Genomic DNA, 21,683 nt, shown 5'->3' with positions numbered 1-21,683 from the left:
CCTCAAAGAAGTTCAAGTTTTCTGCTTGGGTTTATTCACAGAAGCAGGCCTTCTCTGTGTTTTTCTTTCAGTGACTGTGAGGGGGGCAACGTGCGTGTACGTGAGGTCTGTGCTGCCTTGGTCCCAACTTGTGAGCGCAGTTCCACGTCCGCTCACACTCACTGTCGAGCGTGATGAAGCAGAACCGTGGACGATGTTCACACGCAGAGAAGTAAACTTCCTAGTTCGGAGCAGCAAGGGCGGCAGGAACTCTGGGTTCTTCCTCACATTTGTGGCCCTGGGCTTGTGGTGACGGTCCACGAGGCGAGAGGGCTTCCCCCTTCGTCGCACTCTGCATCCTCTGCCGGTCCCAGCACTGAGACCGGAGGGGTCGCTGCCTGTGAACAAGCTGCACGTGTTTTCGGACGTGCCGCCCGGGGTGGACAACAGACAAGCCTCCCTCAGCAGTCGGGCCGCGTGACGCGCAGCATCTCGTCTGCAGGCAGTTCGGCGCCTGAGGGGCTCTTGCCGTCAGCGAAGCCGCGGTGCTGGTGTGGACTGTCCAGGCTGCCCCCCCCCCCCCCGCCGGGAAGGTCGGAGGGCCTTGATTTGTGAAGCGTCCCGTGGACGGAAGTTGTGGGACAAGAGGCCGGTGTGTGACAGGAGCGAGGCGAGGGGCACGAAGAGCGGGAAGCCCGGGGTGAGGCAAGGGCCGCGTGCATTTCCTCTCAGGACCCCCCCTCCCCTTCCCGGACGTTTATCTCCACTGAGGATCGCGGCGCTGCAGGCCGCGGTCGTGACTACTCTCAGAACACACAGCCACTGAGACTTCTTCTGGGAACTCAGCAGTTGGGCAGCTGGTCTCATAGACCGGTCTCCCCGCGACACCACCGTGCACCCCGCTGCCCGGGCCCCAGGCTTTCGGGCTTGGTCACCTGGGGCCGGCGCCTGTGTGGGTCCCGGCCGCAGGCTGTCAGAATTGCGGAGGAAGGCCTCCTCACAACCCCAGTGTTTTCTGTTTTCCTGTGTCTTTGCAGTGGCAACCGTGTGTCATTCACTGTGACCTTCAGAGGTGGCAGGAGACTGTTCCCCTGATAAAGCATCCCTTAAAACTGTCACCAGTGAGCACGTGAAGCCAGGATTTCTCCTGAAGCAAATCAGCATTGCCTCTTGTGTTCTTTAATCTCTTTGTTTTCTTCTTTTTGAATTACATATATATTTTCCTTCTCCAATATAAAAAGTTAGTTCTATAAACATTTGAAATTCATTTGATTGTTTCCTCTGACAATGTGGCTGTGAAACACAAGCCTTGTCCCAGGGAGACGCGGCCACACAGAGGCAAACGGAACCGTGCTGGGGGTGATGAGGGGGACTGCAAGCCATCACGCCTTCACTTCCACTCCCGGGGCAGAGCTGGACCGGGGGACCCCTGTCTGTAAGTCAGGGGTGGGAAGGGGCCCTGCCCGGGCTGCGTCCGGAGGGAGAATATTCTCTGAAGCAGGCGGCCTCCTCCCGACGCCCTCCTGCTGTTGGATTTGGCTCTAGAATGAGCGTGCGAGCAGTTTGGGGTCTGCAGCTTGGGCTGATGCCTGTGTAGGTGTGTGCGCGTGCACCCCCTGAGCAGAAGGAAACGAGAGGACTCGGAGCCAGTTCTCGGGGATGCCTGATGTTGGCTGGAGCCCCCTGGTCCACATCATCGATGCTCCGAACGCGCCTTGTGTGCATGCTCCTGACTCTAGGTGCCCCAGGATATCCGGCCCCCCATGTGTCCATGGATCTGACCCTCTGTAGATGCTCTGGAACATACCAGGCCTGCCATACACATGTGCACCTGACCCCTGAGTGTCTGGCATTGTTCAGGGAGGTGGGGGGGGGCGCAGGGAAGGCATTTCTCAGCTGGGGTGGAGCCCCCTGGGCAGAGTGTCCTGGCAGCAGTGGACCTGGGGGTGTGCGTGGTGGGTGGGGCGTGTGCGGGCTTGGCCTCTGAGCCCTTCTGTGACGCTATCCGACTGTCCACTATGAAATGCCTTTAACCCACGGTGTCCCCACCTGCGATGTCTCACACGGGAGGTTGCTAGGATCAGCTTTTATCTGTGGGAGGATGTAATGCAGGTTCACGGGCACTGTATTTCCTCATGAAGCTAACTCAGTTTTGCTGTTTGAATTTCTGATTTAAAACTTAGCCGCCTGAAACCTTAAGCGCGGCACTTTTGAATAACTTGAGTTTTCCTGATCACTGAGGTTCATCAAAGTTAAAACATCAAGGCTTTAAAAGAACCCGTATTAGATGGAAAATTTTCTAAAACCGATTTTGACCTTTACCGTTTTTAAGGCGCACTCACTCCGCTCCGCCGCGGGGCTCGCTGGCCACGGTCAGGACCGTCCTCGCGCCGGCGGGTGCGCTGTTCCGGCTCGGCCACGCCAAGGGCCCGGGGGCCCGGGTCTCCCCCCGCCCCCCCGATGGCTGTCGTGTCATCGCCTTGACGGCTTGCCCTGGTACCCCGCCCCTCCTCACCAGCGCCCCGGCCCTCACAGCCACGGTCCCCTTCTCCCGAGGACCCGGAGGCCGGCTGGGCAGTGAGTCGGGGCCGTGGGCGGGCGGCAGTAGGAGGGGTCTTGCCGGCGTGGAGCCTAATGCTTTTCCTTCTTGCTCTCGTTTCAGGGTTGCTGGCTGTCCCCCAAACCCTAGTGTGCTAATGGTTAACTAAATGCACTTTAAAGTGGTCTCATTTTTTGGAATGTGGTGTCTCCACTCTTACTGGAATTCTTTTCTCTTACCTGGAATTCATGAGCAAGTATGAATTCAGTGCCGTGGGCCCTGAATATTGCTGGTCACTGGAGAATGGAATAGGTTTTTAATAAACGGGGTCTTCTCTCCAGGAGCCTTTCATCTGGCTGCGGAACCAAAGTCAGATGCTCACGGCCCAGAGGTGGTGTCCAAGGCTGGTGTGTCGCTAACGACGGCCTTTGGGGAGGACAGGGAGGGCCTGCACGTGGGGGGGGGGCGGCCAGTATCTGGCATTGCACCGGCTAATTCTTACGCTGTGACGTCAGTGCCCTGGGCATCTCTGGCTTTCTGGGACTTCCGCTGAAAATCCCTCGTCTGTGTGACGGCTCTCAGGTTGTCATTGTGCTGACAGTGCTGGGGAGTTCCTCCTCGTCCTGGCTCTTCTGTGTGTGTGCGCGTGTGTGTATGTGCATCTGTCTCTGTGTGACTGTGTGCGTGTCTGTCTGTGTGACTGTGTGTGTGTCTGTGTGACTGTGTGTGCGTGTGTGTCTGTGTGACTGTGTGTGTGCGTGTGCGCACTAGGGGGCAGGAGTTACAAGTGAGAGCTGGTGAGGAGCCTGTAGATGGATCTGAATTTCCTGTCCCTGTTGTAGGGTGTTAGGAGCTGCATTTGCTGTTCTCCCGAGTTCATGTGTTGAAACCCTCGTCTCCAGTGTGTTGGCCTTTGTGGGGCCTTTGGGAGGCGACGCGGTCCGGAGGGTGGAGCTCTCTCTCAGATGGTTAGTGCCCTCAGGAGAGAGACTCGGAGCTTCCCCTCTGCTCTCTCTGCTGTGAGGACAGGGAGAAGGCGACTGTCTGCAGGGCAGGCCGTGTGGAGGGTCCTCACCAGAGTCCCACCACGCTGGCACCCTGGTCTCCGACTTCTAGCCTCCAGAGTGTGAGAGATCAGCCTCTGGGGGTTAAGTCCCCATTCTGAGGTGTTCTGTCTCAGCGGCCCGAGGGGCCGAGACAGGACGTGTCCAGCACAGACAAGTGCCTACCCTCCGCCAGGACGGGGCTGCGGTGCCCTGCACCCTCTTCCCTGTTTTGCATTTTCCTTGGCATCCATTCTCGGCTGTCTGAACTCTACATAAGTGTCCCTGTGTGAACAGGCTGCCAAGAGAATTTCAGTCATCTTGCTCCAGAAAAGTGTCTTCAGATCAGAACTGCCAGTGTCTTCACCAAATAGGCACAACAGATTTTAGAAGCAGGTTTCTTGGCGTCTCTTCTGGCCACGTGGTGTTTCAATTCTGCTTACTGGATATTGTGCATTGTTCACTGTTATTAGAAGAGCTCTTGGGCTGACAGAGGAGTCATGTACCTGTGGTCACAGAGCTATGAACTCTGTGTGTCTTAAACTATGAATGAGAAAGAAATTGTGGTCCTGAATTACACTGACGTTGTGATAAAAGTAGTAACGGCTCACTGACTGTCTTGCAAGATGGTGTCGGGGAGGTGCGCTCCGTCAGTCAGCGTTGTGTTCTGTTTGGGAAGGAAACAGCGAGGGTCTTTGTTGGCATCTTCAGTTCCTCAGGTGTCAGGGGACGCGGAGTGGGACTCTCCTGTTTATGAGCACTCGGGAGTTGCAGCCGGGAAGGCAGAAATTCCTACTTGTGATCAAACTGAGAAAGTCTTGCCCCCTTTGTCCTTTACCACGGTGGTGTGTTGTGTGTCTTTAGTTAGTTGTTCGAATGTGCTTGCACCGTTAGGATGGTTTTGGCTGCAGGTAACAGGAAACTGGCTCGCGCTACTGAGACATTGGACAGTGCTTGGCAGCTCAGGCAGGGCACGCAGAGCTGATGGGCACCTCAGGGCTGATGCCCCCTCTCCGCCGCTCTCAGCTCTGCCTCCCAGGAGATGCTGCGAGAGACCCGGGCCTCCTTTCCCCAGTCACGCCGTCTGTCTATGTCCCTCAGACCCAGCCCCTATCGGGCCCCTTCACATCTCTGGCCAGAGTCAGTCAGCTGTCCCTTCCCCAGGGGCCGGGAGACCCTGTCTGCAGTGTCTTGTCAGCTCGGGTGTCATAATGAAAGCCCACAGCTGGGGCTTAAGCAGCAGAAATGCTGACTTCTTACAGCTCTGGAGGCTGGATGTCTGAGATCAGGGTGCTGGGAAGAGCTCTCTTCCTGACTTACAGATGCCACCTCGCACTGTGCGTTCACATGGCAGGGAAGGTGGGTATAGAAATATAGAGACAGATCACAGGTAGAGAGACAGAGATCACAGCGAGAGAGACAGAGATCACAGGGAGAGAGACAGAGATCACAGGGAGAGACAGAGACTGATATGCACGACTGGGGACCTAGAGCTCGGAGAGTCTGGTGTCTGGCCGTGTGTGGGCACTGATCCCACCACGCGGCCCGCCCTCCGGCCCTCGTGGAGCCATAATCGCTTCCCAGACCCCCCCACCCCCCATGCACACACCAGGTGACTGAGAGGAGGGCTGGGTGCCTGTCCCCAGCAGGGCGTTAGCGCCGCGCAGCGTCAGGGAGAGCGCCACTGCCACCCGGGTGGTGACGAGGCCGGAGGGGCCCTGCTGGCCGGGGGAGGGTGTGTGTGAAAGCCCCAGCCTGGAGGGTGGGGTGCGGGCACCCGCCTAACGAGCTCTCCTTTCTCCTCCCGCAGCGTCGTATGGGAGCCGGCAGGGGCCGGGGGGAGAGTCATCTCGCTGGCCGACAACCACGTCCTGCTCTGGGATCTGCAGGAGAGCGGCAGCCGGGCGGCGGTGAGTGACAGGCCGCCAGCTCGGCCTCGTGCGCTGTCCCTTGGGCTTCGGCTGGTCACCGAGTACACGGCCTGATTCATGCAGGTTTAGGATTTTGGCATTGATTGCGGGCTAATTAATGAACGCACTGAATCATCAGTCAGAGAACTGAGTGATTGTCTCTTTCAGGCAAAAGCTGTTTGGGATTTAGGCCTCAAGGCTGTGCACAAATACGACACAGAATCTGGAAGTTGACAAAACTACCCCCTTTGGCCATTAATTTATCCAAAAGAGTTAGTGAGATAGCCAAAAGTATATGCTTCTGTGTCAAGGGTTATGTCTTTTTTTTTTTAAATTGAAGCACAGTCAGTTTACAATGCTGTGTCCATCCCTGGTGTACAGCACCGTGTTTCAGTCATACATAATACACATGCTCGTTTTCATATTGTTTTCCCTTACAGGCTATTACAAGGTGCTGAATGTCGTCCCTTGTGCTGTGCAGTATAAACTTGTTGTTTATCTGTTTTATATACAGCAGTTAGTATCTGCAAATCGCAGACTCCCAGCTTATCCCTTCCCACCCTCTCCTCCCTGGCAGCCATAGGTGTGTCTTCTATGTCTATGAGTCTGTTTCTGCTTTGTAAATGAGTTCATTTGTGGGTTTTTGTTTGTTTGTGTTTTAGATTCCACATGTGAGTTTGATATCATTTGGTATTTGTTTTTCTCTGCCTGACTTACTTCACTTAGTATGATCATCCCTGGGTCCATCTGTGTTGCCGCAAATGGCAATATTTTATTTTTAATGGCTGAGTGGTATCCCACGGTGTATATATACCACAACTTCTTTATCCAGTCACCTGTTGATGGACATTTAGGCCATCTCCATGTCTTGGCTATTGTAAACAATGCTGCTATGAACATTGGGGTGCAGGTGTCATCCTGAAGTAGGGTTCCTTCTGGATATATGCCCAGGAGCGGGATTCCTGGGTCATACGGTAAGTCTATTCCTAGTCTTTTGAAGAATCTCCACACTATTTTCCACAGTGGCTGCACCAAACTGCATTCCCACCAGCAGTGTTGGAGGGTTCCCTTTTTTCCACACCCTCTCCAGCATTTATCATTTGTGGATTTTTGAATGATGGCCATTCTGTCAAGTATATGTCTTTTTAATGAATGGATTTTCAATATCTCTTTGGTTAAGATCACCTTTTAGGTAGGAGCAGTTGTCAAATGCAGATTTCCTGGTGTTGACTAGCTCGTGGAAGTACGTTGACTGTGACGTGGGGACCTTTCCCCTTGCCCCTCCCCTCCTTCACTCACTGGCAGGCAAGGTCCTGAGGTTTAGCCATCAGACATGTCAGCTGTTCTGTACATGTGGTCCCTGGGTCACTGACCCGCACGGAGGCTGTCTCCTGTCCTGCCCTGTCAGTCACCTTCGGAGCCCCGTCCCCAAGGTTGGAGAGTAGCTCTGTCTGCAGGTCCCCGACCAGAAGGTGACGCCCCTCTTGATGGGCCTTTTCATCTCCAGGCCTGTTTAATGCTTGGCACCAACTTTCGTGGGAACCAGTTTGGCTTTCAGACATTCATCACTTTAAATACTTTGTCTTTCCTGGAATAAATATCCTACCAATTGGTATATATTTTTTCATATCTGATTCCTTAACATTTCTGCTCATAAAATGAGTTTGTTTACATGCATTCGTAATTTCATTGCATTTGAATGTCAGAGCGACAACTTTAGAGAGAAAATCAAGAAATTTGAAATGATAAAGCTTGTAATGCCACGCACCCCTCGGGGCCAGACTGTGGCACGTGGTCGGGAGGGGCTGGGGGTGTCTGTGGCTTGGGCTTCGTTGGGGTATGTGAATCTCGCCTCTGTCCGTGTGTGCCTGGGGCGCCTTTAGCTCTTCTCCCCCGTGGCACCTGCAGCGCTGACAACCCCTTCGTCGCCCTCTGGTCAAGGAGATGCGTGAGTAATGGTTTATCATTATCAGCATGTGGCAGAGAATTCGGGCTTTCAAAGTCTGAAGTGACCTGTCAGGGTCTTAAAGCTGCATGGTCAGAAGGGTGTCTCACAGGCCTCAGTGTGGAGTTGAGTTGGCCTGTTTTCCTAGCACATTAATAATATTTCAGAAAAAAGATCACTATTTTTATTAAAATCCTAAAAAGTAGGACACAGCTCTGTATCCTGGAGTAGAATGCAGATTTCACCTGAACTTTCAGGCTGAAGCAGAAAACTGGAAGGAAACTGAGTGCCTCGGATTGTCCCTGCAGCCCCTGCAGGTCTGGGCTGGACACTTGTACAGCACCCCCCTCCCAGGGGACCTGCTGGGGCATCTGGCCGGAGTCCAGGGGGCCCTCTCCTGCCCCCTCCCTCAGGAGGTGTTCCTGGAAACTGCGCACTGAAGACAGAGGGAACAGCGCTTTCCTGTACAGTGCCAGGCCTCGCAGCAGGCGTGGGGCGGGCGGCTCGGCCCTGGTCCAGAGGGTGCTTGGAGCCTCTGAGCACCTGCTGCCCCACCCGGCAGGCAACCCCGGGAGGAAACGGCGGCTCCGACTGCATTAGGATTCAGCAGGCGCTTGGTGCCCCGACTCCGCCGTCCCGTCCTGTAATCAGACTGTGAGGGCGTCTTCAGACCCTCAGTCATCTCAAAATGATTTTACGGTAGGGTGATTAATCTGTAACTTATTTTCTGCAGAGACCAATTTGGTTTTCTCTCCCCCTTTTTATCTGCTGTCAGCAGTTCTGTCGATACCTCTCTGTGGTTCTGGCCGCCGTGTCTCACACCCTCCCTTCCTATCGATTTCGGCCGTCTTCACGCCCGGCTCCACGATTTTTTTTTTTTATTGTTTGAGGATATTGCCTTCTGTGGTGAATCTAATCTTATGCTCACTGCATCATTACCTTTTGCAATTAAATTGGAGGCTCTTTGCCATTTATAATCATTAGCAGAGCCCAAGGGAGGCCTGTTGGGGGAGCTCCGTGGGGTCCCGGACCCCAGTGAAGGCAGAGCAGGGCCTCCCCATTTGGGTGTGCACTCGCGCATCTCTGGGTCCTGGCAGCTTTCGCTGGCTGCAGAAATAAGCAGCTTCCCTCGAGGTGCGGGGGCGGCAGAGCCAACGGAAGATGGGAGAGGTGGCCGTGGGAACTGACTGCCCCCGCTGCTGCCTGTCCGTGCAGGAGCCCCTGGAAGATGAAGCTGGTGTCACCTGCTTGGGCACAGGGCCTGAGGGTGTTTACCCAGGGAGCATTTGTTTGGAGGAAGCCGTGGGTGTTGGTCAGGGTTTCTGATCCCAGCTTTAGAAGGAACCACGGAGGAACGGGGACACATTGGCGGATGGAACTGGCAGTGACTGGAGATCATTAAATGCCGCATGTTGCCCACTGTGCCTGGGAGCACAGGGCCTGTCTGCTGTGTGGGGACACGCAGGCAGGGGTGAGCCCTGGGGACCAGCGGCCCAGCTCCCCACTTCCCTGCGCTGGGACTCCTCCTTCCCTTGGCCTCCTCATCTCCAGGGAGATTTTGTCCTGTGAGGGTGGATTTGATTTTAGGAAACAGTCCAAAGTTCTTTGGAGCAAAATCTAGTAAATTAGATAGTTAACCAAGCTTTATAATGTAAAGCTGGTTAGTGGAAAACATGTTAAAACTCTGAAAACTGGTTTTCTTGTGAGACTCCTAAAGAGGCATTCTGGAATATTTCGAGCAGTGTCTGCATTGTTACCACAATAATACCCCTAAACCCACGGCGCAGAGACAGCAGGCGTCTGAATTCACGTTTCAGGGTATTTGTTTTTAAAAAAGAAGCCGTGATCTCTAAGAAAACATGGAGTATAGTAACTTACTAGGTTCCATATCTTGATATCATAGCATAATAACTGCTCATGCCTTTTGGTTTTCTAAATATTGGGGACAACTAGTACTTTTAAATTTTCCAGGTGGATCTTGGAAAAAACCTATTAGATGCAAAGTGGACTGAGGGGAGGTGTTTAGCAAGCGAGTATTTCCTGAGCTCTCAAAAGGCTTCTTTCTACGAGAAAGAGGAAGCGTGCATTTAAAAGCTGTGTGTGTGTGAGAGAGAAAGCAGGTGCTAACCCGGCAGGGCTGCGTGCTTGCCATCAGCGTCGGGTCTGGATCCCTGCGGGGCCCCGGGCTGTCCAGCCTGTGACTGAGCAGAGACGCAGCCTCCGCTCTTTGGTAGTTTCCGTCAGTTACAGTGTATGGATGGTGCCTCTAGTTTACACTTTTAGGTTTCCCTGGAATCGGCTGGGGCAGGCATGGGCCAGAGGCTAAGGGGCCGTGGGGGATCAGGGTCATGGGCACACGGAGGAGACGCTGAAGGCTGAGTCCGGTCCCACCCGCAGTGTGACCTTGGGCAAGGTGCTTGGCCCGTCCACGCCTCAGTGCCCACATCTGTAAAGGAGGACACTCTAACAGTGACATTACATGAAGACAGCTTCCCCTGTGGTGCCTGGTGCGTGGCAGGTGGTCGGCACGTGCCTGATGGATGGTGATGCATGGATAGACGGGTGAAGGGATGGATGATGGATGGATGGATGGTTAGAAAGATGCGTAGAAGGATGGACATGTGGACAGATGGAGCAGCTGGAATACATGATCTCTAAAAGCGGATTATGAACGAGGGTCGGATCCTAGTGTAAAGGCAGGAGGTACAAAGGGGAGAAACTGAGGCACTGAAGAGCGATCTGTGTTTGCTTGATAATTAGGTTACTCTCCCTGCAGTCGGCAAGTGATGATCACGGCTCACACAGGAAGGGCGCAGTGAGCTGATTGCTGCAGGGCTTCCGGTGCTCCAAGCCTTCATTATTCTTCATAAAAGATTTCCTCCCTCTCCAACGAAGCAGCTGTAATGAGATCTCTCCCCCGTGCATTACTGGTGTCTCATTGCTGTGACGGAAATACTGCTGCATTCTCATCCATCTTGGTCAGAAGCCTTGCGTCTGCCCTCACCGCCTTTCCTGTTCCAGTCTGGAGCGAAGGTCAAGCCCGCAGCTGTGGAGGTCTCCACAGGGAGAGGCTAGGCTTCAGTGCAGCCAAGGGGAAAAACCCTTTTAATTCTGCTCTTCCTACAAATAGAGTCCTGTTTGAAATAAACTAAAAATAATTTGCAGATGACCTCAAGTTCCTCACCAATGCTGGCACCTAATGCCTCGTGGCATTTTCTAAACACAGGCGGACTCAGGTTTCTAGGAGACAGCTCTCAGAACCACCCTGCGTCATCTCTGTGAATCCTGGAACACTTCTCGGGGGCAGAGTCCTTGACGGGATGTGGGAGCCCGCCAGCTGTGCTGGGTCTGTGGGTCGGTGTGGGTCGTTGTGGGCCGCCTGCCACCATGACCCTGACTTCATGGGGCGGGGGTGACCAGACCCTTCCTTCCACATCCTGAAGGCAGTGATGGGCCTTGAGAGGGCCTGCTGAGTCCCACCACCACTGTGTCAGTTCTGACGGACCCACCTGTGCCCCAGAAGACAGCACATCCTGTCCCTTCCGCCCTTGTCCCTGAAGGTGGAGCAGAGCACCAGGCATTGTCTTGGGTTTTTAGGAGTGTTTACTCCTCATAGCCTTAGGGGGCAGATCTTCTTTATCTTATCAGTGAGACACAGGAGAGAAAGCCAGACTGCAAAGAGGGGAAGGGGCCTGTCAGGTGGCTCGTGGGGAAGCAGGGCGAGGCCCCAGCCCCTGTTCAAAGGTGGGGCTGGGATTCCGGCTTGGGAGAGGCCAGGGGCATTCCCACACCTGTAGGAAGCCTCAAAGGGACATCACGGGCGTGTCAGTTTGGCTGCAGGACACAGGAAGTGACTTACAGAGTGAGGAGGTTTTATTATCTGAGGTAATGAGAAATGTGGCAAGAGAGCCATTCGGGGGTTGGTTAACTCAGTGACTCTGCAGCATGGAGGACCCAGCAACTCTGCATGCTCCGCTCTGCCATGTCCACATGTCATTGCTATCTCCCTTCATGACAGCAAGGTGACTGCAGTGGTTCCAGCCATCACATCCAGGTTCCCACATCAGCACAGAGAGAGCAGATTTCTTCCCTGCGTCTCCCTTGCTTTGTAAGGAAAGCCTTTCCTAGAAGTCCTTCTGTCCCCTTTCCAGGCATGACCATATGTCCAGGCCTAAACCAGTCATTGGCGAGGGGATCACGTCTGTCAGGCTTCACTCTGGGTGGCCTCTCAGTCCCTTGGGCGGGAAGGGCTTCTGGTGCAGAGCATGGGGCTATGCAGGGTCTGAGGGGGACCCGGGGCTTAGGCGGTGGTTGCGGCTGCTGTGCAAGCAGACCTCTGTGTCCCGGCAGCTCAGGCCCGGGCACGCAGGAGGACTAGCCTGTGTGGATGCTTCACATCCCTTACGCTTGTCCCCCTCGGGGGTGAGTCTGAGGGTCAGCCTGGTCTTTGGTGGGGTGCCAAGCTCGCGTTCTGTGAGTGGCCGTGAGGGTGCTGGTCCAGAGTGGGGAGAGGTGGGGACAGAGTGAGGCGGGGGAAGGTGTGTGAGCCCCCAGGGTCACCCTCTCTGCTGAGCTGGTTCAGGCCCAGTTCTACCCAGGGGTCCGAGTGTCCTCCAGTCCTGGCAGGAGTGCCCAGGCCTGGCCGCCAGGAAGCCCACTTTCTGTCCCGCGGCCACGCTGCCCATCCTGACATTTCATCTGGCCTCTGCCTCTTCTGCCACCGTGGCTCTGGCCTCGCCTGGGTTCCAGGCGGCACATGTCCCCTCCCGGCATCCTCCACGGGCAGGGCGCTGCTGGCCCCCTGCCCCGTGGGCTCTCCGTGGCCACCGGGAGCTCCCAGCGGACGTGTCTGCCTGGTGCAGGCCCTGCCCCCCGCGGCTGTGCTCGGTTCCTGGGGGGGGGCTCCTTCTCCAGATGTGCTCCCCGTGTTCCAGTTCCACCTCTGCCCTCGCCCCCGCCCCCTGACCCAGGCACGCCCGGGGCCTTTGCCTTTCTTCCCACTTTGTGTGCGCGTGGTCACCTGTCTCCTTCTGTCACCGCCGTGCCTGGCAGTGTCCCCCACAGCTAGGAACATAACATGTACTTCCCACCAGGGACAGAAATAACCCTTTGACTTTGTGTGGTCAGAGGCTAGTCAGTGGCACTTGGTCTGTGTAATGGCAGGGCAGGCGCGCTAACTGGGGTCTTACAAAGCAGGGGCCCCGCTCTCCCAGGGAGACGTGCTCTGTCTTCCTGCCGCCTGGTGGGGTGGAGAGGGCGGGGTGGGCGGCGTGGGCAGGGGCTAGCCCACTGGAGCTGGGCGGGGGCACCCGGAGGGCTCCCCATCGCCCAGGGAGGCGCATGGTACCAGCCTCGGCATCCCGCCGGGGAGCCTGGTCCGCATGTCTCCTCAGAGATGGCGACGTTCTCCTGACTCTGCGGCGCGGGGCGCTGCTGTCCTCTGCGCAGCGCTCACCTGCACAGACACCCTGCCATCCTCCCTCTCACTGGCTCCAGGCCTTTGGTCCTCCTGGGAGGGACACATGCAGTCAGCCAGGAGCTCGGCCGGGCCGTGAGGTGCTGACATGAGGCCTGGCACCTACGAGATGTGCAGAGTCACTCAGGTGGGAACATGGATTTTTTTGAGAGAAAAATTTTCTGGGCCAAGTGGAGACACGAAACTGTCCAGAGAAGAGGTGAAATGCTTCTGTGGGGCTGGTCAGTGTGTCCTGGCTGGGTGGCCTCTGCTGCAGTGGTCACTAGAATAAATGGGGCTCATGCTCGGAAGTCGTGTCTAAAAATGTCCCCGCCATCATCCTTCTTAGCTGGGCCAGCCTCCCTGGAGAGGGAGCCCATGTTTTCCCCACGTTTCCAATCGAAGCCCTGTGCACTGACTGCCGGTTCCCTGGGACCACCTGGCCCATCAGTCTGGAGTCTGGGCGCCTGCCTTGCCCTCGCTCTGCGGGGCCCCAAAGAAGCACTGCAGTGGGGCCTCCAGACACTCCCGCCCTGGTGACTCCCTCGGGCCTCTGTCTAGAGCTGGCCCCCAGACCCCTCTCGGAGGGTCTGCAGAGCGAGGCTGGGGTTTAGGGTGACGTGGAGTGAGTGATGGTGGCCTGTGTGACCTTGGGCCACAGATGCAGCCCGGAGCTCTCCAACCTTCAAAAGTCACCATGTGGATAGATATCCAGCCTCCAAATGGAAGCAATGACGTAGCCAGTGTGATTTTGTGCAGACCCCAGGTGGCAGGTGGGAGGGCAGGGAGGGCAGTGTGGAGACGAGGCCGGGGCCCTGTGCCAGGGGCCCGAGGTCTCCATCACTACCTGCCGAGGTCTGGTCAACCCCGAGTTCAGGGCTCAGGGTGCTCGGGCACGGGGGAGGGCATGCCCGAGCGGCTGTCTGTCTGGGCTGCGGCTGTGTATGTACCCTCCTCCAGCTGGAGTGACCGTGCGGCCCTGCCCGCCCCGCCTGTGTCTTTGGGGGAAGCCAGGGTTCGAGGTTTTCCACATGTGAGCAGATTATTGCTAATCACACACTTGAAAGTCTCGTTTGATAGAGGGAATATTAATATGCTTTCTATTTTTTGCTGCGTTCAGTTTTATAGGTTTTTCCAAATAAGTTTCAAACATTCTTGCCTTTTAAGGGAAGGAAACAGTCAGAGCTTCCTAATTATTTTCAATAATTATTTCAATGACACCCTGTGCTGGAGGACATCCTCTGAAATTTCCTGAATAGAATTCAAATTACTTTTCTTTTCTTCTTCCTTTGAAACCATTGCCAAATTCGCAGCTGGCCAGTTCAGCATCCCTGGAAGGGAAGGGACAGCTGAAATTCACGACGGGACGGTGGAGCCCGCATCACAACTGCACGCAGGTGGCCACGGCGAATGACACAGCCGTCCGAGGGTGGGACACGCGGACCATGAGGTCAGTGCCAGGCCCAACCAGGACACGCCCGACGCCTCCCACCTTCCTGCCTCCCCTTGGTCTACAAGGGCGCGGTTCTGAGTCTGACGTATCTGGGGCCACGTGGCCCGTCTGTGCAGGTCTTATCTCTGGCAAGTCATGCACTTTGTCTTATTTCTGCTCCCCAGCTGGACCCAGCTATGGGTCCGTCCCCCCTCCCTGGGGTCTCATTCCTCTGGGAGCACCGCCCCCCCAACCCCGGCAGCCCTCTGCAGTGGGAGTCAAGGTCAGGCCAGCCTGGCAGCTCAGGACTGAGATGTGACCTTGGTCTCTCGCGCCCTGTGGCTAGTGACCGCCAGATGAGGGCTGCCGTCCCTGTTAAGCATGTGGCGCTGTCTTTGGCCACCTCTCTGCCTTCCAGACACACGCCGTGGGGTAATCATAGTCTGTCACTTAAGCCATTATACACAACAGCCAGCACTCCTAATGGGACACGTAAGAGCAGGTTTTCTCTGCCAGGTATGGCGTTGACAAGCAACGGGGTGGCGGTGTGCACAGTGTTGTCATGGCAACAGGGGCCAGCAATCTTTTTTAAGATACAGCTTATCCCCTCAGCACACCGTAATTTATCACTAAGCTGCAAAGAGGGATGTCGTGAAATAACTCGTGTTACCTTCCAGGGCGGGGATCGCGCTAAATCTCGGCCTGCAGCCCTTTGAGAACGCAGGGGTGATCGGTAGCTGGCGCGTGTGCGGGTTTGTTCAGCAGCGTGTCGGAAGCTGAAAGCCCCGGGCTTAGACCCGAGGAGTGTCTGGGCTGCGTCCATTCCTCCAGGGCTGCGGCCACCTTGTCCTGTTTTCATCGTCCTTTGAAGGATGTGAAGATTTCAATGTCTGGCCAAGGACCTTGAAGACTGATGGCACAGACCCCAAAACCCAGGGGCCCAACGGGGCTCTTGCCCACCTCCCCGGGGTGATGGGCGCAGCCTGGCTCTCCTCAGCACGCTCAGGTCTCCACGTGGCTGGATGCTGTCCAGGCCGCTCCTGAGCTGCGTGCTCGTGTGTTCAGACTGCTGCCCCAGAGCCCGCGGCCAACCCCCGTCATGCTCCCTGCACGTGCGACTGGCCCCCAGCCCCCAGGACCTTGCCAGGCTTGATTTTATTTATTTCTCTGTTTCACTTGGAAGAGTTCTAGTTTTGGGTATATTATTTTAGGAAAAAATATTAGGATATTGGAAAAGTGCAGGGTATAAAAACCGGTTCAAGATTTCAAAGTGGTTTTGGGTCAGAAAAGCCAGCGTGGGAGGAAAGATGAAAAGGACTGAGGGCATCTGCTGAGAGAGTGGGGAGCGGGGCCTCGGGGTGGGCGTGGGAGGTGAGCTGCTGCCTTCGTCCACCGTCCCCTCGGGGCCACGAGGAGTGGAGATGCAGTGACGGCGGGAGAGGTGAAGTCACACGCGAGGGGGTACATGGAGGGCCCGAGCAGACGGGGCGTCACACGGGGCCGGACCATGGCCCCACCCAGTGGGGGCCCTCATCCCGTCCTGCCTGGGATGCAGGCCTTTTGTCCCAAGCCCCTGTCCCACCTCAGGATGCCCTGCTCCTCTGGTTTGGGTTGGTGACGTCAGAAGGGGCCATCGTACCAGGCGGAATGTTCTGACTTCACGCCCTGTGAGGAGCAGCCTGGAGGGGTGGGTGTGGGGCTTCAGCTAGGTCTGTGCGTGCGTGTGTGCCCGTGTGCCTTTGTGCTTGTGTGCGTGCGCCCCAGTGCACACCTGTGTGGGTGTACACATGCATGCACGCATGCACGCAGATGGGTGTGCACAGCACACCCTGAACAGCCGTGTGCCCCCTGCCCCTCCCGTGTTGCCCTGGACCGCGGAGCAGGTGCCTCCAGGCTTGGCGCCCAGGGTGATGTGAGTGTTGAGGGCCTGGCCTCGCTGTAGCAGCGCTGTCTCCTTCAGTGTTCCGTAGTTTTTCCAGCTTTTCCTTCCTTTTCTGTCTGTCTCCCACCACCAGCACCACTGTATTCCGCTTTCCACACCCTCCTCTTCCCTTCTCTCATCTCACGGCTCCTCCCACACAGGGTCAGGTGGCCTGTCTGAAAGTCCGCCTGCCTCTCTGTGGCACTGCTTCCTTCTGTTCACTCTCACCTTCAAGGCACCAGCTCACACCTTTGGGAGCCGCAATCCAGACTCCTTTCTGCAGCCCCCCCCTCTGAGGGGGTGTCGAGGGGGCGCCAGACCCCTGGTACCTGCAGCCTCGTCAAGCTGGAGCCCCCAGCCTGGCGCCTACACTCGGGCACAGGCGGGGGGCTGGTGCTGGACGGGGTCCGGGCAACAGGTGCGGGGCAGTCGGTGGCTGTTCCTGGCCTGCTTCTCACCTGCGCCCCTCCTGCTGCAGCCAGATCTACTGCATCGAGAACGCGCATGGCCAGCTGGTGCGGGACCTGGACTTCAACCCCAATAAGCAGTACTACCTGGCCAGCTGCGGGGACGACTGCAGGGTGAAATTCTGGGACACCCGCAACGTCTCCGAGCCCGTGAAGATGCTGGAGGAGCACTCCCACTGGTGCGGGCTCCTCGTGGGCTGGCGGGCGGCAGGGGGGAGAATGCAGTTTATTTTGTGTAATTGCCTTACCGCTGGGAAAGGCCCAAACCAGCTCAGTTTGTGCGGCTGTGAATCATTTAATCAACCCAGTTTTATTTTTCCTAAAGAAACACTAACTCCAAACTGGAATGTTTGTGATTTGGAAATGTAGGAAAAGAAGAAAAATATTAGATTTTGTTTCCTCTTAAAATAGTGCCGGTTCAAATATGCAAAAATCACCATGCCCAGATGTTCACGTGGTATTGTTTGCCGCGCAGGGAGGCTGGAAACCGCCCAGGTGCCCATCAGTAGGGATTGGCTGTCAGCGCGGCGACGTCCACGCACGGGGGTGGAGTGGGGGGATGGTGCTGCTGGCAGAGCGACGACTGCTATGTTCACGGACACGGAGAGTGTCCAGGAGCTGTCCTTCTCTGCAGAACATTCTTCTCCTGTTTATACCATCAGCTGGGTCATTTTTGCTACGTAGGTGACAGAGACCCAGTAGAAGAGTACGCAGTGGGGGTGGTTTCATTTAGATGAAGCATGAGCGCGTGCACGCTTGTGTGTGTGTGTGTGTGTGTGTGTGTGCTGGTGTGTGTACATCTGTGTGCACCCATGCTTGTTTGTGCGTGCTTGTGTATGTTCACTTGTCTGTGTGCTTCTGTGTGTGTGTATGTGTTGCATGTGTGTGCTTGTGTCCATGCTGGTGTACGTGTGTGTGCTTGTGTTTGCTTGTATATGTGTGCATTTGTGTGTGTGTACTTTTGTGTGCATATGTGTGTGCTTGTGCGGGCGTGTGCATGCTTGTGTGTGTGTGCACGTGCGTGCGTGCTTGCATGTGTGTTTAAAAACCAGAATGTTCGCGGACAGCTGGGACAAATCCCGTAGCGGCTGCCATCCAAGGAAAAGCTCCCGCCCCCGGCCCCGGGCCCGCAGCACGTGGCCCGGCAGGCGGCCCAGCTCCCCGAGCCCGGGCCTGTGGGTCAGAAGGACGCTGGGCCTAGTGGCCCGACCCAGAGAACAGCCCTGCGCCTGAGGCGGCTGCTGTGGGAAGCTGCCCTGGGCTTGGCTTAGTGTCACAGGTTTTCCCTAACCCGCATTTGCTTCGTGGGCAGTTTCCACGTACAGAAGTGTGGAATACTGAGCAGTAAGCCTCCCTCCCCCAGGGCACCTGCTGCCGTTTGGCCTCATCTCTGTTAGCTGAGACTTAAAATGTTTTAGGGACATGCACGAGCCTGTCCCCGCTGGACACGGGCCGGTGTTGGACCGCGCGGTCGGGACCCCGGCCTCGCCGTCCAGCAGGGCTGCTGGCGCTAGTTCCCTCTCCCGCCCCAGGGTGTGGAGCGTCCGCTACAACCACTCGCACGACCAGCTGGTCCTCACGGGCAGCAGTGACAGCAGGGTCGTCCTCTCCAACATGGTGTCCATCTCCTCCGAGCCCTTCGGCCAACTGGCGGACGACGACGACCTGAGTGACCAGGAGGAGCGCCGGCCAGAGGAGAAGTAAGAGCTCCCGGGCAGGGGCAGGGCGGCGCTGCCTCATCTTCTCAGGGGCCACCCGTGTCCGCGTGGCAGGAGGGACGTGGGTCAGCGGGCTCGCACCCGAGACGCAGGGCTGGAGCGGGGCTGGGCCAGCAGCGTCGGCTGGCATGGTCTCTGAAGTGCGTGTCCGTGCGACATCTGTCCACTTCTGAAACGGCACCCGGGGGCCGTGAAGACCTGCCTGGCCTCTGACCCTCGATGTGACAGGTGCCACCCCGTGACCCCCATGCCCTGCAGCAGCAGCTGCTGAGGGCGCCCTCCTCGCATCCTGGGTCTGGGTGTGGACCGTCTGCCCCACAGGCCGAACCCGGTCCATGCCCCTCCTGTCCCCGTCTTGTCCCCCAGTCACCCGACAGCGCAGGGAACCAAAACTGCCTGTTCTCACAGCCGCACCCTCTTGCTGTATTTTCCAAAAACTTTCCTACGCGCTGTTTTCCAGTCCTAATTGCACCTGCTCAGGGGCTCTCACTTCAAATTCAGGCTCGTGCCCCCGAGACACGGGGGTCCCGGGCTTCGGGGCTTACGAGGTGCACTCCTGGCCAGTGCAGAGCAGGCCGCCCTGGCCCCGGGGCTCTGGCTGGGCTCCCGGCTGGGGCCGAGCAGGGCAGCGCAGGGGCCCATGTCCCTGTCGGCAGTGCGGGGGTGACGGGGCACCTCTCGTTTCTCGGGTTGACGCATGTTCGTGGTTGGGCTGCGTCCTCCATGGTGAATGCGCGGGACTCAGACGCTCCGTCAGGGGAGGAGGTTGCGGAGTAAGACCCCGCTGAGCTGAGCAGTGTGAGCCCGGAGGAGGCGCAGGAGGGGCTTGTCGTCTGTTCCGAGACTCTTCACGCGGTCCCGTTGTCTGAGTCCTCCTCTGCCTCCCCGAGCTTAGCCTGAAATTCCTGCGTGAGGACCCGGTTTGGGGCCTTCCGCACGGTGACAGTCTACCCCCCTCTCTTGACACAGTTCTTTTTCTGCTCAGACACTTGGAAACGAGCTATTGAGACACAGTGGCAGTGGTTTCAGTCCAGCGACCTGGCGCGTGTGGCCAGCTGCACTGTGCGCGTGGCCAAGCAGGGGCCGCATCCCGTCTGTACTGGGGACGGAGCTGGTGGCCCCTTCGTCAGCCCCGTGTGACTCAGGCATCCTGCCTCCACGCAGGGCTTCAGAGAAGCTCGTTAGGAAGGAAGGAACGGGTGGCTGGCAGCGTGCCGGGCGGTGGCACCGGCACATGGTGCCTGCACAGCTTCCTGCTGCTCCGGTGGTTTGTTCATAAATTCAGGAGACTGGGCTTCTGCAAGAGGACTTGCTTGAGGTGTTGGCACCAGAGCCCCACTGGCCATTGGCAGGTCGTCTTCCCGGGAGGGCCAGGCCATGGGCTGCATGTGGGTGGGCGCTCAGAGCTGAAGGCCAGCCAGGCCCGTGGGTGGCACGTCTCAGGGAGAAGATCACCTTCCTGGAAGAGCCCAAGTGTGCCGAGAGCACCCTGAGCAGAGCTGTCTGTGAAATGGGAAGGAACGTGCCTAGGAGGTCCCTGCCGGGCTGAGCAGTGGCCCTGCTCACAGAAAGCCTGTGGTCTCTGGGCAGCCCAGGCAGGTGAGGCCAGGTGTCTAGGGAGGGGCCCCAAGACTCCTGTTTGAAGGGGGTGATGGGGAAAGTCACAGCCCAGGCCGGGACCTGCTGGCCCTTCCCACCGGCTCGCGGGGCATCCTTGCCCTGGCCAGCTCTGCACCCGTTCCTGGGCGGGGCTTCTCGTGTCCCCCGGGGCTGCACCAGCCAGCCCCCAGGTCCACCTGCCAGACATCATGGGAGCGTCGGGCTGCTCCCCACTCAACCCCGTGAACATTCCAGACACTGTCCTGGCCCCCAGACGGCCCGCTCCAGAGCCCAGGAGCCAGGTGTGTCAGGCAGCCCAGGTCTCTCCAGGGTCCCCGAGGGCCCTCGGCCGGGATGGCTCGAGCTCCTGCAGGGGCGGCTCCTGGGACCCGTCCCGTCTCGCAGGTGCGAAGACCAGGCCCCGGCCACCCCAGAGCAGGATGCCCGCCTGGCTCACGTGTCTCTGGTGCCTTGCAGGAGCCAGGAGCCCCCGCAGGACAGCGTCATCACCACATACGAGGAGCACGAGGACAGCGTGTACGCCGTGGACTGGTCCTCAGCCGACCCCTGGCTGTTCGCCTCCCTGAGCTACGACGGGCGGCTGGTCATCAACAGGGTGCCCCGGGCCCTGAAATACCACATCCTGCTCTGACCGCACGCGCCCCCCCCCCCCCCCCCCGGCGGGAGAGCCCGCCTCGCCTCCCTTGGACGGTGCGGGTGCTTGTAAACAGTGAGGGGGCTCCTGCCTGCTGCCAGCGGCACCCGGAGTCTCCCCTCACTGAGGACAGAGATGCCCCAACCCGAGCGGGGACCCGACCCCGCGCTGCGTGGCCTGGTGCCCCCCCGGCCACCGCTGGCTCGCCGCCCGCTTTCTGTTCTCTGAGGACGTTGCGAGCCTCACTTTAGTTTGTTTCTGCACCGTTGGCCGGTCTCCCAAGAATAAACATGAATGAAGCGAGCAGGCCGTGCTGCCTGGGCCCCGGCTCGTCCTCTCTGGAGCTCTGCCCCTGGTGTGGCCTCATCGCCTGGGGCCTGTTCATACCCTCCGTCCAGGCCCAGAAGAAGGCAGAGGGGCCTCCCACGCTGCGTCCCGGCGCTGACCAGCCTGAGCTCAGACTGTGGCCTGGGGGAGTCCTGACACTGTTTGTGACCAGGGGTCCCCTGCGCCGTTCCCCACAGGGTCTCACTGATGGCATCCTTGTCACCCCGACGTCACGCACATGCTCCGGGGCCACCCCCAGCTTACCTGTTGAAACCCCGAATTGCCGGGTCAGCCCCACCCCCAGGTGACCCCAAAACTCTGAGCCCAGGACCCTTGCCGGCTCCTCCTCCTGTGAGTCCAGGGTGTGTTCTGGCCGCGGCCTCCCGGGCGTCCCACCTGTTCTGAGAGGGAAAGACTGTCCCCAGGCGGCTGTCAGGCTTGGGCCTTGTTCACGACAGGCTTCAATCTAAAAATGGACTCGTTCTAAGTGTGGAAGCCGGCTGGCCCCACCCTGTCTGTGCGGTGTTTCCTGACTCTGCTGTGAGCCCGGAGGGGCACGTCTGGGTTTTGTTTCTTCTCTTTTGGGTGAGAGTTTGTAGGGCAGGTGGGGGCTGTGGGGGTGGGCGGACAGGGGTCCTGTTCCAGGTGCGACCTGCCCGTGAGGAATGGGCAGCCGCTCTGAGGAAGCCCCCC

The 21,683-nt window shown here is 57.7% G+C and overlaps 1 protein-coding gene and 1 long non-coding RNA gene across 4 annotated transcripts in view; both read left to right on the top strand.

Moving 5' to 3' along the window:
- Positions 1 to 20,966, top strand: part of EIPR1 (EARP complex and GARP complex interacting protein 1) — a 77,207-nt gene extending 56,241 nt beyond the window's left edge. For 2 of the 3 annotated variants that reach the window (XM_074341603.1, XM_074341605.1), the window contains 5 exons: positions 5,372 to 5,471; positions 14,185 to 14,321; positions 16,703 to 16,870; positions 18,224 to 18,391; positions 20,486 to 20,966. In XM_074341603.1, the coding sequence (XP_074197704.1) occupies positions 5,372 to 5,471; positions 14,185 to 14,321; positions 16,703 to 16,870; positions 18,224 to 18,391; positions 20,486 to 20,660 (748 nt within the window). In that variant the 3' untranslated portion in view covers positions 20,661 to 20,966. The remainder of the gene's footprint in view (positions 1 to 5,371; positions 5,472 to 14,184; positions 14,322 to 16,702; positions 16,871 to 18,223; positions 18,392 to 20,485) is intronic. The other variant, XM_074341604.1, reaches the window with a different exon arrangement.
- On the top strand, positions 5,478 to 10,585 carry LOC141573447 (uncharacterized). Its single transcript, XR_012499158.1, has 2 exons — positions 5,478 to 8,115; positions 10,177 to 10,585. It is a non-coding gene; the product is annotated as an uncharacterized LOC141573447 (long non-coding RNA).
- Positions 20,967 to 21,683: the final 717 nt, after the last annotated feature.

Source organism: Camelus bactrianus, chromosome 15, assembly GCF_048773025.1.
Source record: "Camelus bactrianus isolate YW-2024 breed Bactrian camel chromosome 15, ASM4877302v1, whole genome shotgun sequence".
Taxonomy (NCBI): domain Eukaryota; kingdom Metazoa; phylum Chordata; class Mammalia; order Artiodactyla; family Camelidae; genus Camelus; species Camelus bactrianus.
Note: the sequence above shows the minus strand (reverse complement) of the source record. Positions and strands in the feature narration are given on the sequence as shown.